The sequence below is a fragment of the Crocodylus siamensis genome, chromosome 4, assembly GCF_052110815.1.
Source record: "Crocodylus siamensis isolate JL-2025a chromosome 4, ASM5211081v1, whole genome shotgun sequence".
Taxonomy (NCBI): domain Eukaryota; kingdom Metazoa; phylum Chordata; order Crocodylia; family Crocodylidae; genus Crocodylus; species Crocodylus siamensis.
In genome coordinates, this window is record NC_143398.1 from 244,212,928 (window position 1) to 244,231,390 (window position 18,463).

General features: G+C 46.0%; 1 protein-coding gene across 3 annotated transcripts in view; it reads left to right on the plus strand.

The window, feature by feature from the left end:
• Window positions 1-18,463, plus strand: part of GYPC (glycophorin C (Gerbich blood group)) — a 66,280-nt gene that overhangs the window by 32,764 nt on the left and 15,053 nt on the right. For all 3 annotated transcript variants that reach the window (XR_016442125.1, XR_016442126.1, XM_090046064.1), the window contains exon 2: window positions 8,253-8,303. Coding sequence is in view for 1 of the 3 variants with exons in the window: in XM_090046064.1 (XP_089902190.1) it covers window positions 8,253-8,303 (51 nt within the window). In the remaining 2 variants the exon portion in view is untranslated. The remainder of the gene's footprint in view (window positions 1-8,252; window positions 8,304-18,463) is intronic.

An 18,463-nucleotide genomic window follows, 5' to 3' on the forward strand; every position in this document is an offset into this window, starting at 1 on the left:
GCGGACCACTTAATAAACTATATTTGTTCTACAAATCAAAGCATATGACTCATATTTTAATACCAGTAGTCTTATCTTTCTAATGCAATGGATGTGCCTGTTTTTTTTGAGCAAAGTTCTGGGAAGTTGGTTGTAATGTTTGTCAGCTTTAGCCTTAGGTCACCTTTCTGCGGGCCACCTGAATGGAGCTGGTGGACCAGTGGTGGTCCGCAGACCACAGTTTGAGAACCTCTGCTGTAGAGGAAGAAAGGAGGTCATCTTCAAAAGATATGTTCTATTTTTATTTAAGTTCCTTGGCTTGATGTGGGTATTATTAAGTGAAGTTAGATGCCTTGCATTCTAGTGAAGGTCAGACTAAGTGATCTGGCCTTCAAATCTATAAAAGGTTCTTAAATGGTAGGTAAAGAATGACAAAAGAAGAGCAAGCAAAATCCTACCATGAATTTCATTCAGAGCAGGTAGAATTATTCATTAAAAGCAATTCATCCATTCAGTGTCGTCCTCTGTATTGTTCAGGTACGGTCCACAAACAGCTTGTGATATTTACAAATGGATTCGTTTGATGTATGTTTTGTGCTGGCATATTACAGCGTCTAGGTTGATCTCACATTGCTCAGAGCAGCACTTTTTTCAATATTTAGAATTATTCCTGTGAGCTATAGGTCATCAGGGGTTCCCCAAAGAGATTGGGGATAATGACAGAGAAGGCCAGGGTGTGGTATGCAGCCATTACTGTGTCGGGTCGTTTGCCTCTGCTTCAATCTTTAGGATAGGGGTAGGAGCTCTGCAGCAGAATAAGTGATACGAAAGGATTCTGTGACTTTAGGACGCTTGAAAATCACTATTTTAGAGCAATAATTTAATTAAAAGGATAAGTTAAAACAGATTTAAAAAATAAGACCTCCATCATCCTATCAGAGCTTCCTTGCTAGATCTAGTATGGAACATGGGTGATTTTGCCTTCCTCTGTAGCATGGAGTGTGGGATCTCTTGAACATATATTAACAACCTTTTACAGAAGCACGCTATTGGTTACCATAGTCTCCCTGCATTACCTGTGGCAGGTTAGGGTGTTATGTCTTGTGTTGTGTCAGGGTGGTCTGTAGTTTTACTAAGAAATCAGATTATGGATTTGTATAGGATGGTTTAGATAGTGAGGACCACAGGGGTGAGGGGAAGGTAGGCAGCACCAGAACTGGGGGCGAAACATGAGTTGGTGGGGGGTAAGCAGCGCTGGGAATGGGGACAGATGCATCCTACCTCCCTTTCCCAGCACTGCTTACTTCCCATGCAGTTCCTACACTGCTTACACCACCATGGCTCCCCCTGGTCCTGGCACTGCTCTACTCCTGGATACCCTCGGACACAAGCACAGAGTGGGACCTGGCTGGAGCATGCATTACATGAGAAGCAGCAGGACTGAGGGAACAGGGAAGCTCTCCACCCCCAGCCCAATGCTGTGGGGACACCCGTCAGCAAGCAAAGCAAGGGGAAAGCTCAGAGAGCTGCTGCTGCTCAGCCATGGTGGAACACCTCAAGCCAACACTGACAAGCTGGGCTGCAATCCTGAGCTCTGCACCAGAGGTGCAGGCAGCTCCCCACCCTGCCTGCCCCCCGGTGGCCCCCTGCTGCCTAGACTGACGAGGAGCAAATTGCTCCCAGTCACCACCTACACGTACACTACTGCACAGTAGCTAATGCACGGTTAATCTAGTACCTGTATTTCTTGGTACTAGCAAACTGCACATTACCCTAATTTATTGTGCAGTAAGTCCCATGCACATGTAGATGATGATGTTTTACTGAGCATTAGTCTAATGCACAGTAAAGTTTCTCATGTAGACGCACCCACAATATTTCTTTAAAAACTTTTGAATCTATTTTATCCAAAGGATGACTGTTTTTGCATGTTCAGTTTACATCTGCATTTTTGTACATATAATCAGGGACCTACTTAATTTGCAGTTTCACAGGTTTTGCAGAAGCTACAAAATCCAGGCTTGTCTCCAAAATCCACAAAATTGACCAAAAAAACTTAATAAAAATAATCTGCTTGCTCCCCAGTGGGAGCCTGCAATCCTCGCTGCCAGGAGGGGAAGATACCAGCTGGCGGGGCAGCGCAATGGGCAGAAGATAAGATGGCAGGTGCCCCTTCTTCCCTCCCCTCTCTGCCAGGGCCTCTCTACCAATCAGTGTGGAGGAGTGGAGTCACATGAAGGACAGCTAACAATCAAGATGGTGGCTGCCCCCATCCCTCATTCATTTTGCAGATGAAAATGGCAGATACAGCATCAGGAGACCAAAACTCAGCTATTTGACAAATTACCCTATAAACTCCTGGTATCAGCCTCCAAACCACACGGCGCTTCTGTCCTCCACAAAATGCCAAATATTTAAATCTATGCCTTTTGCATTTTTTGAAAGAGACTGCCTAAGTCAGTCATGATATGGTGTCCACTACTGTACTATTTTAGTGCCTCATAGCCTTGATTGGCTAAAAAACAGTAAACAAGAAAACCATTTTTTTTTTTTTTGTGAATCTCATGATTTTTCAACCAGTTGCATGCATTTGGGAAGAGTTTGACTTGAAATTTTAGGTTGGTAGTGTTGCTATGCCAACTTTCTGAATGAAATGCTAAACCATTTAAAACAAGGGTGTTAAACCTGCAGGGCTTGTAGAGGGGCTGGGAGGGGAAAATGAGGGTGGGGCTCAGGGTTTTAGCCTTATGCTAAATAGACAATCTTACCTTAGTGTGGAGTAAGGATGTTCAGAGGCAAAAGTCAGACTTTCCCACTTACAATAACTGACAGCCATGGCAGTGATGGTCACATGGTGATAGTCGGTATTCGGTGGCATAGCACCATTGACTTCAGCAGAGCAACTCAAATTTATAGCCTCAGAAGATCTGGCTGAAGTTCTTTAGACAATTTTAAAAGTACAGTGTTGAAAGGAAAACTCCTCAGTGCAAAGATTCACTAATCCCTTATCAAAAAGCACTTCAGTAGCAAGTGCTGCAGATAAGGCACCAGCTTGCTATCTGAATCAGACACGCAATTGGGAATGCCAAGAAGGATGGAGAGTTACCCCCGTACCTTTATAATTAAAGTGATACTGCTTTGATCTGGGATTAATATTTGGAAGCAATCTTTGGAACGTGGTAATTCAGTAACCTAGGGACGTATTTTAGAATTCACACCTTTAGGTTTCTGATTGCTATATAATACAGGAATTTTCTTTGTCAAAGAGCAATGCATATCTATCTCATAAAGACACACAACGTAGTTTGACCTTGAAGGAATTAATGTCTTCTGAGGCATACGGCTTTTGAGGAGACCTGATTATAATGAGAGTTTTCTGATCATGTACTTGAGGCAAACTTCTTCCATCAGTGCATAGAGTAAAAGGGTCCTGGGAAGGATCTTCTGGGTGACACACAAATTCTAAACCTGGACTCTATTGCAGATACTCCAGAAACCTCTTGGACTGTGTGAGAGGTCAAGATCTAGGGGATGACCCCTGGCATGGGTGTGTGTGTGTGTGTGTGTGTGTGTGTATATATATATATAGTATAGGGGTGGGACTTCTGGTCCCAAGATGGCAACCAGGGGGTAGGGTACCTATCAAAGGGCTCCCCTTGTGGCCCTCGACAACTCACCAAAACTCGTTAAGTGGTCCTCCAGCCAAAATACTGGAGTTACTCCATACTGTCCATTTAGTCTTGTAAGTAAATGGCTGGAATCTGTAATTACATAAATACTATACAGCAAGGTAAAGCAAGCCTTCGTAATAGACATGACATGGAAAACCCCCAGAAGTCAATCACTTTTTGCTTTATCTTTCACCACTGTAGATGCTGCAGCTTGAAAGCTTATGATGACTTTACCTTTGAAAATAATTAATAGTCTTGCACTGTTTTAAGTTGATGTTGATGCCAATGGAGGTACAATTATTTTAAAAACTAGGAGAACTGAGATCAGCATTACAGCCTGATAACATTGGCTTGTGTCCATGGAGAGAAGCCGTTAGGGAAATATCAGTCTATCTCAATGTACTTTTGCATTAGGCTCCCTCCTGGAAGATAAGGAGGAAAAATGTTCATTGTTGGATTTTTTTTCCTTAACATACTACAGTGTTTCATTAGTAGTTTGAGATACCGTAATAAGCGCTCTAATTAAGGTCAAGATGTCATTTCCATTTTAACTCCTATTTCAGTAGCTTATAACTTTTTCAGTGATTCCTTCTCAGGTACTTAAAAGGGCAAGGTCAGATACATCCCATATGTTTTTAAAGTGTAATATTATCTTCTTTGATGTGATAAGAAGAAGGGGGATTGGACCAGATGACCTCCTGAGGTCCCTCCCAACCCTTCCTATGATTCTCTGATAATCCAGGAGAGAATGTAATTTAGTTTATCAGGGCCAAATTCAGAGTTGGCATAAACAGCTTCTGCTCCACTTTTCACCCCATCTCCAACCCAAATATATGCTTAGGAAATAATAAACATCAGGACATTGCAGAGAAATAACAGTAATTAAAGTCAATGGAGCTAGACTAATTTATGCCAATCCATGACCTAGCTCATATTCAAAAGAGCTATGAATAGGTGCAAAATAGACACCACTGGGTTTTTTTGTGTTTTTTTAATCCAAAATGCCTCCCTAAGAATAGTCAGAGTGCCCAGATATGCTTAATTTAATTAGTCATGGGGGAACATTTCAGGCGAATGCTCAGAATTAATGTTAGGGGGTAAAAGTCCATTTGAGTGCTAAGGCATATGTCACGTTCAGTATTTTTGGGTATCTAAATCACCCAATGACATTCAGCTTCACCTTGTGTAATGGCCCGAATCATGTTTACATACCTAAATACCTTACAAGACTACATTTTCCCCATTCATAACTATGTCTGTCCCTATTACACATGCCTGATCAGCTTTTCAATGCTGTCTCACAATTATCTCCATCAATTTATGCTCCAATTTCAACTTAGTTTCAGCCTATGCTTTAACTTCTCTACAGATGCAGAGTTTCTGTGTAAACCCCCCAGAAGTGGAAACACCCAAATGAGCCAACCTGTCAACCAATAGCCCAGGACAGTCCCCAAACTCTGGCAGATTGCTCATGGTCAATTTAAAATGATACAACCTTAAGTACCACCAGCAAATTTTTGTTGTATAAAGTAATTATAATTAATCTGTTAATGCATACCACTGACACGTTGTCTGCGTCCCACCAGTGGTACCTGAACCAAAGATTGGAAACTGTTGGCCTAGGAGTTAAATTACCTGCCCAGAACAATGTAAGACCAAAGTTTTAGGCCCATCTGCCCCTCAGGAGATGTGAACCCAGATTTTACACATCACTGGACAACATCCTAATCCCAAACTATGCAGGACTGAAAGCATCCGCCTGTTGAAAGTAGGCCACAAAGCAGACACAAGGGAAAGCACTGTAGGAACAGAAGGAAGGAGCCAGGCTCTGTGGCCCAAAGAGGTGGATGCTGCTGTGGTAGGGGGGAAGGGAGACCACTTTTCCACTGTTATTCATGCATTTTTCATGACAGTCATTGGCAAAACTCCTATCAAGAGTTTGGGAACAAAATTCCCATCAACAGCCATGTGAGCAGACAGCAGGTGTCTTCCCAGGGTGCTCCACCTCCTTGAGCCTCCTAGTGCCACAGCAAGGAGGAGAGACCCATACTACACTCTTTGGAAAGCCTCTGAGTAGAAGTCCTTGTTACAGTCCTCCATCATGTAAGAAAAACCTGTTGGGAGACAAGACCCAAAATCCCTTACTGGCATCAAAGGATCCTTGAGCTGAATACACGAATGGCTTTTGGAGGAGAGACTAAAAGGCATGGGTCCTTCCTTTCCAGGACACAGCCCTCCATCTTGAGCACTAGGCTCCCTCTCACTTGCTCTCCTTGTAGTCCCACAATGTTTTCTTGGCTGCTCAATAAGTCAACCTCAAGAAGAGGGGCAGGAGGTATTCACAGCAACATCTACTGCAGAGCTCAGGGCTTGGGGCACTCTGGTAAGCCATACAAGGCATGGACCACTGTAATGATTGGAAAGTGTGAACCTTGTATGCCTTAGCAGAGTTCCCCAAACTCTGAGATCTGGAGTAGATGTCACTGTGAACACCTCCTAGCCTGATTGTTAGAGGAGGGACACATTACTCGTGTTCGCTCTTGTTTGCATACATGTTCATCTTCTCAGATCAGTCCTGCTAGGATGCTTATGCCTTATGTTGTCAGGAGGAAATAGCTGATGGAGACATCTTAGCACAGGTTAAAGTTTATGAGCACTCATGGTGCTCTGGTGTGGTACCAGAGGACTGGAAGAGGGCTAACATGGTTCCCATCTTCAAAAAGGGGAAGAAGGAGGACCCGGGAAACTATAGGCCAGTTAGTCTTACCTTGATCGTAGGCAAGCTGTTTGAGAAAATTATTCTGGCACACGTCCACGAGGGGCCAGCAGGGGACTGCATGCTTAGGGGAAACCAACATGGGTTCATTAGCGGCAGGTCCTGTCAGACCAACCTGGTGGCCTTTTACCATCAGATCACCAGATCATTAGATGCAGGGGTAGCAGTGGACATCGTCATCCTGGACTTCCAGAAGGCCTTCGACACTGTCTCTCACCCCGTTCTCATTTAGAAACTGAGGGACTGTGGTGTCGACGCCCACACAGTCAATTGGGTCACCAAGTGGCTGGAGGGCCACACCCAGAGAGTGGTGGTGGATGGGTCCTTCTCAACCTGGAAGGACATGGGCAGTGGGGTCCCGCAGGGCTTGGTCCTCGGGCCCGCACTGTTCAACATCTTCATCAGTGACTTGGACGAGGGGGTAAAAAACACCCTGTTCAAATTTGCTGATGACACTAAGGTGTGGGGGGATGTGGGTACACTAGAAGGAAGCAACAGGCTACAATCGGACCTAGACAGGTTACAAGGGTGGGCGGACGAGAATAGGATGGGATTCAACACCGACAAGTGCAAGGTGATGCACCTGGGGAGGAACAACCGGCACCATACCTACAGGTTGGGGAACTCCCTTCTTGTCAGCACGGAGGTGGAAAAGGATCTTGGAGTCATCATTGATGCGAAGATGAACATGGGCTGGCAGTGTGGGGACGCGGTCAGAAAGGCATCCACAGATGCATCTCAAGCAGGTCCAGGGAGGTGATCCTCCCCCACTATGCGGGGGTGGGTCAGTGGGTCAGGCCAGAGCTGGAGTATTGCGTCCAGTTCTGGGCGCCGCACTTCAGGAGGGATGTGGACAGCCTGGAGAGGGTCCAGAGGAGGCCACTCGTATGATCAGGAGCAGCAGGGCAGGCCCTACGAGGAGAGGCTACGGGACCTGAACCTGTTCAGCCTCAAGAGAAGGCTGAGGGGGATCTAGTGGCCTGTTATAAACTAGTCAGGGGGGACCAGCAGGCACTGGGGGGGTCCCTGTTCCCCCGCACCGCCAGGAGTGACCAGGAATAACGGTCACAAGCTGGCAGAGGGGAGGTTTAGGCTAGATAGCAGGAGGCGCGACTTCACGGTCAGGGCGGCTAGGGTCTGGAACCAGCTTCCAAGAGAAGTGGTGCCGGCTCCTACCCTGGGGGGGTTTAAGAGGAGGTTGGATGAACACCTTGCTGGGGTAGTTTGACCCCAGTACTCTTTCCTGCCATGGCAGGGGGTCAGACTAGATGATCTATTCAGGTCCCTTCCAACCCTAGAAACTATGAAACTACCATGAAACTATGAAAGTTCACCACTGGAATGAATAAAGAGCCATACACTTCCTGGGTAAATGAAGATCTGTCTTTGGACGTATCTCAGATCTGCTCATTGACACGAAGGAGAGAGCTGTGTGGTTCTGCAGGTGGAAGTAGTTTTTGCCTCCAGGAGTGTGAGAGCTGCATCGAAATACAGAACTACACCTACACAGGCACAGGGGAAGGTTATCATGACCCTGCTTGTGTAGGACAGGACTTTGCTGATAGCTGCACATTAGGCACTGGGTGGGCAAAACAGAATTTACCCCATGATATTTCGCTGAGGGACAAGCACTTTCCAAGCAGTAGAGTGGTATAAAACTGGTAGAGTCACAGCCAAGGTCTAATGAGGGATTTTATAGAGGTTTCTGGCTAATGAGAAATCTTGTTTAAGTTCTAGGAGGTTGAAGTAAAATTGCACTTTTCAGCAGACAAATGACTAACCCCCTTTCTGGAAATTAACTGTTGTATTTTCTGATCTATTTCTAGCTGCCAATACTGGGTATTCTTCAACTAGAACAGATGTTGTTGTCATTGCAGGTAAGTGTCGGGTGGTATTTCAAGGTACTGTTACAACTAAGAGTTGTTTCCCATCTTATAATCACATACTTGGTCAACTTCTTACAAAAGCCCGTGTACAGATACTAGACAATGTTCAGAAAGCAGAACAAAGCATTTCGGCCCATGTTTTTTGTAATGTTTACAGCTTAGTTTTCCATTTTGCCTAGTTCCTCCTACATTTTAAATCCAGGAGGGACCATTGCAATCATGCGGTCTGGCTTCCTGCATAACCCAGGCTAAAGGGCTTCTCTGAATTCATTTGCCTTCCAGCTGAAGCAGATCTTTCAGGGAAAAAAACCCCATCTAGTCTTAATTTAAGAAGCTGACAGTGATGGAGAATCTAACACATTCCTTGCTATTTTTCTTTCCAGTGGTGAATCACACTCCTTGCTAAAAAAGTTTTGCTTTACATCTGCTCTGAATTTGTCAGCTGCTTAAGGTTAAGCACATGTCGAAATGCAAAGCTAACCCGTGCCTCATCGTTTTGGTGAACATATGATGTTATTTTATTCTACAGTCACATCCCACCCAGTAGGAATTGCAGGGTGACATTTAACTTAGCCAAATGTTGAACCTGTAACCAAAAGAGGGGAAGAATGAGAAATGTCCAGAGTTTTGGATCATGTTTATGCCACGGTGAAGCTGCGGTGACTCCTCACTGAATACAATGTCATCCAGCCATTTTAGTTACCATCATTTGCAGCTGCAATTAGTTCAGTGGTCATTGTCCCTGCATAAGGAGCTTCCCATTTGTCATTATTATTGTCCCCACTTCACAGAAGAAGAAACTGAGGTATAGCATAGTGGGATATACAACTAAAAATCACTATATACTGAATGATTTTCTGAACGATGCCTTGAGCCTACTGAGAGATACCTTGAGTCTAAAAAGCTGGAGAACCACTGGGCTACAGATTTCATATGAAATCTATGAAATCTCTAAACCAGTGGTTCTCAAAGTTTTTAGACTCAAGGCACCCCTCAGAAGGCTCAAGGCATCGTTCAGAAAATACCAGCACTTAATTTTCACTCATTTTTTGAATACAGGAACATAATCGAGCAATTCTGTTGCAAAGAACTCAGAAAGAGCAGAAAAGGTCAGAGTAGGTTTCACACTACGGGCTCCTCTTTGAAACCTTTGGGTTTATCTTATGGAACGTGTTTGCACACCTAAGAGTGCTAATATTGGTTGGCACCCCGCCATACCTGTTTCAGCAACAGTTTGGAGGAGGTGAGACTCCCAACTTGCTGGGATAGTAAATGGGTGGTGTGAGGACTACCAAACCGTGCTAACTTTGAAAAACGTGGATGAGTTGGAGAGGATCCAAAGGAAGGCAACAAAAATGGCTTGGGAGCTGGGGCACAGGACCTGTGAGGAGAGGCCGAGGGAACTGGGCTGATTTAGTTGGGAGAAGAAAAGACTGAGGGGGGGAATTGATAGCAGCCTTCAGCTCCCCACAGGGGGGTTGCAAAAAGGACAGAGCTGGACTGGTCTCAGGGGGGGCAGACGACAGGACAAGGAGCAATGGGCTCCAGTTGCAGCAAGAGAAGTTGAGGTTGGATATTAGGTAAAACTTTCTCACAGGGAGGGTAGTAAAACACTGGAACAGGTTACATAGAGAAGTGGCGGGCTCTTCATCCATGGAGGTTTTTAACACCCAGCTAGACAAAGCCTTGGCTGGGATGATGTAGTTGGGGCTGGTCCTGTTTTGAGCAGGGGGTTGGACTAGATGTGACCTCCTGAGGTCCCTTCAACCCTCATTGTCTGTGATTTCTACGATCCATCCCCTTCAACACTGCCAGTTACAGTATACCGGACTCATTTTTTTTTTCAGTACATCACCCTGAATGATGATGCCAAGGGCAGGTTAACTAATGAAGATTCATTATTGACAACCAACTTGGCATAAGCAGGAGTAACAATGTAATAACAGTGAGACCAAACAGGAATGAGACAGGGCAAAAACAAACAGGGACGATAAGGAATAATATAAACAATATTTTCCCAACTCTGCATTGCCCACCGAGGGTTCAATGAGATGAAACAACTTCAGATGAGTAGACAGGGAGACAGGCAGTTTGTGCACGATGAATCACATCAGCAGCTCTCCCCTTCTCTTAAGAGTTACTTTTACACAACTAAACTCCACACAAGACTCTCAAGGGGCACATCTGCACAAGACACTTACTGTGCATTAGCCTAATTACACTGCGCAGTAGAGTGGCAAATAAAAACTGCTAATAACCTACTGAGCAGTGTTATTAAGTTAAGGCACAGTAAGCATGACAAAATAACTAGGTGCCACCACTACTGTGCAGTAACTCTAGTTACTGCATATTTAGTTAGGACTTTATTAAGCAAGTGCTAAACTGAATGTACAGTATCTAACATTCATTAATGAACATGTAGAAATGCTCAAGGACTCTTTCTCTTCCCTAAACCAAGGTGCATTATGATCCACTCTTCAGATCCTAATCCCCAGCACTCCAATCCTCAGATCCCTTTCAAGAGGTCACCACTCTCCTGAACTCAGCTTGCTGGAGATCCTAAGGAGCATTTTTCACACCCTTTTATTCTTATTTAGCTCCCCATTAGACCACTTTTCCTACAATCATAGACGATGAGGGTTGAAAGGACTTTGGGAGGTCACATCTAGTCCAACCCCCCTGCTCAAAGCAGGACCAGCCCCAACTGGATCATCCCAGCCAAAGCTTTGTCTAGCTGGGTTTTGAAAATCCCCAAGGATGGAGACTCCGCCACCTCTGTGGGTAACCTGCCCCAGTGCTTCACCACCCTCCTAGGGAGAAAATTTCTCTTAATATCCAACCTCAGCTTCCCTTGCTGCAGCTTGAGCCCATTGCTCCTTGTCCTGCCATGTGCCCCCACTGAGACCAGCCCAGCTCCGTCCTCTTTGCAGCCCCCCTGCAGGGAGGTGAAGCCTGCTATTAAATCTCACCTCGGTCTCCTCTTCTCTAACTAAATCAGCCCAGTTCCCTCAGTCTTTCCCCATAAGCCATGTCCCCCAACCCCCGCACAATTTTTGTCACCCTCCACTGGACTCTCTCCAATGTGTCCACATCCTTTCTGTAATGGGAAGCCCACAACTGAATACAGGACTCCAGATGTGAACTCACCAATGTTGAATAGAGGGGAATAATGACTTCCCTTGACCTTCTGGCAACACACATACTTATCCAGTGATCTTAAACCTTTTGTCTGTCAGGCAGACATTCTTCCAGTCATCCCTCCTATATTTAACTACCTTTTGTCAGTCCAACCTGTCACTTAAAAGTGTCGTTCACCTCCTCCTCAGAACTTTCCTGCTCTTTTTCAATTTTTAGCTCAGCATGCTCACTCAGGCCAAGGGTTCTGGAAGGTTCTTGAGTTTACTGGTCATTGTACATGCACGAGTACCAGACTTCACTTCTCCCAGTATACGCCCTTGGAAGGATCTCAAGGCACCCCAGGGTGCCACAGCATACTGACTAAGAGTCATTATTCTACCCATTCATAGTTTCGTAGTTGGTTGGGTCTGAAGGGACCAGAGCAGATCATCAAGTCCGACCCTCTGCCATGGCAGGAAAGAGTACTGGGGTCAAACTACCCCAGCAAGGTGTTCATCCAGTCTCCTTTTAAAGACCCCCAGGGTAGAAGCCAGCACCACGTCTCTTGGAAGCTGGTTCCAGACCCTAGCCGCCCTGACCGTGAAGTCGCGCCTTCTGATGTCTAACCTAAACCTCCCCTCTGCCAGCTTGTGACCGTTATTCCTGGTCACTCCTGGCAGTGCTCAGGGGAACAGGGACCCCCCCAGTGCCTGCTGGTCCCCCCTGACTAGTCTGTAACAGGCCACTAGACCCCCCTCAGCCTTCTCTTGTGGAGGCTGAACAGGTTCAGGTCCCGTCGCCTCTCCTCGTAGGGCCTGTCCTGCTGCCCCCTGATCATGTGAGTGGCCTCCTCTGGACCGTCTCCATGCTGTCCACATCCCTCCTGAAGCGCAGCGCCCAGAACTGGACGCAGGACTCCAGCTGCAGCCTGACCAGTGCTGCATAGAGGGGGAGGATCACCTCCCTGGACCTGCTCGAGATGCATCTGTGGATGCACGACAAGGTGCGGTTGGCCTTCCTGACTGCGTCCCCACACTGCCGGCCCATGTTCATCTTCGCATCAATGATGACTCCCAGACCCTTTTCTGCCTCTGTCATGACGAGAAGGGAGTTCCCCAGCCTGTAGGTATGGTGCTGGTTGTTCCCCCCCGGCTGCAGCACCTTGCACTTCTCAGTGTTGAATCCCATCCTATTCTCATCCACCCACCCCTGTAACCTGTCCAGGTCTGATTGCAGCCTATTCTTCCCATCTAGCATGCCCACATCCCCCATCTTAGTGTCGTCCGTGACTTTGAACAGGGTGCTTTTTATGTCCCCATCCAAGTCACTGATGAAGATGTTGGGCAGTGCGGGCCCGAGGACCGAGCCCTGGGGGACCCCACTGCCCACGTCCCTCCAGGTCGGAACTGACCCGTCCACCACCGCCCTCTGGGTGTGGCCCTCCAGCCAGTTGGTGACACATCTGACAGTGTGGGTGTTGACACCACAATCCCTCAGTTTTTTAATAAGAACGGCGTGAGAGACAGTGTCGAAGGCCTTCTGAAAGTCCAGGAAGACGATGTCCACTGCTAGCCCTGTGTCTAAGGATTTGGTGACCTGGTCGTAGAAGGCACCAGGTTGGTCTGACAGGACCTGCCGTTAATGAACCTGTGTTGGTTGCCCCTGAGCATAATCTCTCCTGCTGCCCCCTCATGGACATGTGCCAGAATAATTCTCTCAAAAAGCTTCCCCAGGATTGAGGTAAGACTAACTGGCCAATAGTTCCCCGGGTCCTCCTTCCTCCCTTTTTGAAGATAGGAACCACATTGGCCTCTTCCAGTCCTCTGGCACCACACCAGAGCACCACAAGTGCTTGTAAAGCCATGCCAGGGGTCCCGCTATGACCTCTGCTAATTCCCACAGTACTCGGGGGTAGAGATCGCCCAGACCAGCTGATTTAAATATATCCAGTCCCTCCAGGAGTTCCCTGACTAGATCCTCCCTGACCCTTGGCTTGGGTGCACCTCACCTAGGGCCTACAGGAGTCCCAGTGGGAGGCGAGGGAGCGGTGACCCAGTCTCCCTGCTCAGAAAAATGGAGGCAAATAAATTGTTAAATAGGTTGGCTTTGTCAAGGAAGACTTCTTGTTGTCCTTGATCTGGGAAGCTAGTCCCAGTTCCATCTCTTCCTTGGCCTTCCTGACTGCCCCCTACATTCCTGAGCAACCATGTTATAATCCTCTCTGGTGATGGCCCCTCCCTTCCATTGGGTGTATGCCTCCTTTTTAGTTAGGAGACATTCCCAGATGCTTTTGATGAGCCATGGGGGCTTTTGTGCCCTCCTGCTCCCTTTGATCCATGTTTGGATTACCTCCATTTGGGCTTGGAGGATCCTTAAGGAGCGACCACTCTCCTTGGACTCCCGGCTCCCCTCCCCTCTGGGACCTCAGTGCTTCCCTGACTATTCTCCTTACCTCATTGAAGTCCGCCCTCCTGAAATCTAGGGCTGCTGCCTTGCTGCAGGCCTTTGCCACCTTGCGCTGGATGGTGAATCCCAGCAGGTGATGATCGCTGTTGCCCAGGTGGTCGAGTCCCCGCAGCCCCCGCACCAGGTCATTGCCCGTGGCCAGCACCAGGTCCAACAAGGAGTCTCCCCTGGTGGGGCTGTGCACCTCCTGGGTTCAATGGGAGTCCTACATTTGGGCTAGGGACCTACGTGAGTGGTCAGACCTGGCTGACTGCTCTTCCCAGCAGATGTCTGGAAAGTTCACACCCCTGAAGCAGCCTCCTTTGTTACCTCCCACTACCCATTGTATTACGCTCAAACCACGATTGCTCAAATTATGAGATGATCCGTGTTTCTCAGTGAAAAGATAACTGGGTGTTTTATGCTAGGCATGTGTGAGAGGGCTCAGAGAAGATAATCCTGTAGACCTCTTTGGCCAAACGCCTACAATCAAAGGGGACTGGGAGATCCTTTCTAGTCCTATGAATACAAAGAAAATATTGTCCCTCCCCATTTCTAATAGCAAATGCTGAAGCAAATGCTTACATAACTAAGAATTATTTAGGCCAAACTTCTTGGGGAATAAAGTGGTTTAAGATCAGAGCTATGCTGTTTTACACCACTGGATGATCCAGACTCATTACATCTACAAAATATACTACAGCTCATTTCCTAGCATCCTATTAAAGTACTCTCATACATTTCAAATAAATACAGTTGTCGGAATAAATAAGCAAAGCTTGGCAGAGGGACGGAGCCCAGTCTTTTTTATTTTTATGTTGTTTGCTCGCTCCCTCGCTAAGTTGCTAATTCCGATAATTCACAAGGGGGTTAACCAATCATTAGTGCAAATTGGTGAGGTTCTGCTGTATTTCCCTGAGGTTCCATCTCCTGTAACTTTAATTCCAGCTTCCTGTGAACAAGCAGAAGGGTAAATTCAATTGCGGTTCATCCCTTAGGCTTTATTAATATTGTGCCAGATCTAAAGCCCATTAAAACCTGTTGTATCATGGGATACCAATGAGGTCCTATAAATTGATGAAGCCCCTTTTTGGAACTGCCATATTATTGTCGACTCCACTTCCATATATGAGAGATTTTTATTTCTAATAACAGTTAGTTTAAGTTCCCAAAATTAGGCACCATAAAACAGTAGGAATTAATTTTCAATGTAAGTGTATTTTGCAAAAATACGGTGGTCTTATGTATTCATCTGATAGGTATAGTCTGCACTCCCTTCTATAACAGACCTCCCCTTCATAACCCTGCTGTCAAACATGGCCATCTATACCATGAAAACCTATAATGAAAGTCCATTCAGAAACTAAGCCCAGACCTTCAAAGCTAATGAGGTACCTAACTCCCTTTAAAACCAATGAGACTTAGGTGCATAAATGCTTTGGGGGAAATGGACCTTGATCTATCAAGTGCTGAAGCAATGACAATCCCTCCATTACCTCCTTTGGGATCACCACATGTTTAGAAAATGGTTGACTTGTTGCATTTTTTGTTTCAACTTTTTATAATTCTTTGTCACTGAAACTGGTGCTTGAAGGCCATTTCTAAAGTACACGTTATCAGATGCTTATCAAAAAAAAAGAAAAATCCTGAATTATTACTATAGCGGTAGCTTTGTCACATAGTCGCAGAGATTATTGATACCATGGATTTGAAGAAATTCTGTGACTGTCAGGATATATTCTCTTGCTATACAGTCAGAGGAAAGACTGTTTTGCACTCTGGGAGATGAAGTTCAGCCATGGATGTTGTCCTATAGAAAAGAACAGGGACATTAGCCCTCCAGATGAAAACTCCCATGAGGCAGTGCACCACTCTAAAGAAATGTATTCATGAAGGTTATTGTTCAGCTGCAAGAAACACAATTACTCATTCTCCCATAGTCCTTTGCCATGAAATTTCCAAAATATTACCATGCCAAAATCATAACCTTAAGTATCACCACCCGACAAGGTCTATAGTTCAGCCCCCTGGAGTATAAGAAATCCTGGTTTGCCTGGTTGCAATATGAAAGTTTTTTTTTCCAGCAAAATTGGCCTAATTCTAACTGTTCATTTTACAGGAGAGATTTTCTGCTGTTTGCTGTTACAGGTTTCATATGCTTTCTAAGTTGTTTAGACAATCAAAAATGGCTAAAAACTGGACTTTTCTTGGATAAGGAGAGAACAGAGGTCAGGAGACATCGACTCCTGCCTTTTATCTTGAAACTAGAACATGCAGCTGACACACTCTGCATCTCTTGCTTGCTGCTGGCAGGCTATTTACCCAGGCTGTTATTTCGTGTATCCCTCCATGAAGCTTGCTAGCTCTTGTGAGTTAAGTGCAGACAGTCAAAAAGTCTGAGGTTGAATTGATTCACTGTTTGCAGCTTAGTTTAAGCTGAGTAGATTAAACTCATAAGCACATGAACAGACATTCACTTTTGATTCTGGAAATGCAGCCACCTCCCTGCAGTGGTGCAGGCCTGCAGACAGGGTGTGCTAGACCATGGCTCTCTGCTTGGCTGGAACAGACAGGTTGGACTAAGGCTAGCCCACCCACTCTGAAAGGGGGCCTGGGGAGGCTTGCAGGGGAGGTACAAAGCATCCTGGGATGCTGGGGGACTGCGAGTCAACTTAAATCTGGAGGGGATTTGGGACAGAAGTTCAATAAACCAATTTGACCTAACCAGCTAAGTCTGATACTACTTCCATCCAGGCTGATCTTAAACTGGTTTGGGCCATTTTGAAAGTGGTTTGTGTTCACTGAGCTTCTATTGTGTTATGGTTTTGATCTGTTTTCTGATCACTTATGCTTATTTATGTGTAATTTCTGTCCCTAGCTATAATGTAGTCATGAACTGTGGTGTGTTCAGTTTATCTATTAAAGCTCCAGCTCCTGGAGCCAAGTGAATACATGTGAGCATTTCATCTCCCATTTATATTAAAAAAAGAAGAAAGATCTCCAGTTAACATGGTTGCAGACAGAAGTTTGGAAATGTGACCAAATTGTAATTTAAAGAGCAAAAGAAAAATAAGGCCAAATAAATAAATCCAGAGATTTGGGGGGTTTTTTATGGAAAGAAATCTCATTATTTTGTGCCGAGTTTGGGTGACAACTCATGATTTCTGAATTATGGCATTCCAGAGTGCATTCTCCCATAGGAAGGGAAAATAGTGGGAGTGGCTCTGAAGTGCCCAAATTTGTACAGTTCTCAGTCTAGAACTCAGGCCTGGCTTCACTCCCCTACAGCTGGCCAGCTGCTAATCAGGGCTTATTCATTTCCATGTTCAGGATGCCTTTAGGAAATATAATTTCTTCTCCAGTTGCGAAGTTGCTAGTGTTAGCCAGGCTAGAGGATTCCTACAGAATTCTTTGTACTGGGTGCCACTTCCACAGTCATTAGAAAATACATTTGCTTAATTAGAGCATGCAGCAGGTAGTAAATACAGAGCAGTGCTACAGGCACGCTGAGACATCTGTTCCCACTGACGTGTTCCCTTGCCATTCCTGAAGTCAAAGAAAATCATCACTCGGGTGGGACTGGGCCCATTTAAGACTTCACCTGGAAGTTATCATGAGGGGGAAACCTCCTGGCGATTAACAGGCAATCCCCTGGTGATTTCTGCTTTGGATCATCATACTTCGGTCCATTTGGGGATGAATGCATATGTGGACAGGCTCAGCAAATGGGTGGACGAAAAGCTGATGGTGTTTAACACCGAAAAATGCAAGGTTCTCCACCTTGGGAGGAAAAACCTGCAGCATCCTTATAGGCTCGGCAGTGCTACGCTGGCTAGCACTAGGGAAGAAAGAGACTTGGGGGTCATCATTGACCACAAGATGGACATGAGCCTGCAATGCAATGCTGCGGCTAGTAAAGCGACCAAAATGCTGGCGTGCATCCATAGATGCTTCTCGAGCAAATCCCGGGACGTCATTCTCCCCTTGTACTCGCCCTTGGTGAGGCCGCAGCTGGAGTACTGCATCCAGTTTTGGGCTCCACAATTCAAAAAGGATGTGGAGAAGCTTGAGAGTCCAGAGGAGAGCCACGCGCATGATCAGAGGTCAGGAAAACAGACCTTACGGTGACAGGCTGAGAGCCATGGGACTCTTTAGCCTGGAAAAGCGCAGGCTCAGGGGTGATCTGATGGCCACCTATAAGTTTCTCAGGGGTGACCACCAGGATCTGGGGGAACGTCTGTTCACCAGAGCGCCCCAAGGGATGACGAGGTCGAACGGTCACAAACTCCTGCAAGACGTTTCAGGCTGGACATAAGGAAGAATTTCTTTCCTGTCCGAGCCCCCAAGGTCTGGAGCAGTCTGCCAGCGGAGGAGGTTCAAGCACCTACATTGAACACCTTCAAGAGTAAACTGGATGCTTATCTTGCTGGGATCCTATGACCCCAGCTGACTTCCTGTCCTTTGGGTGAGGAGCTGGACTCGATGATCTCCCAAGGTCCCTTCCAGCCCTAACATCTATGAAAGTCTAAAAAAGTCTATGAAAGTTGGACAAATTCAGGCATTGAATCCAAATAGCTGGTAGATACATT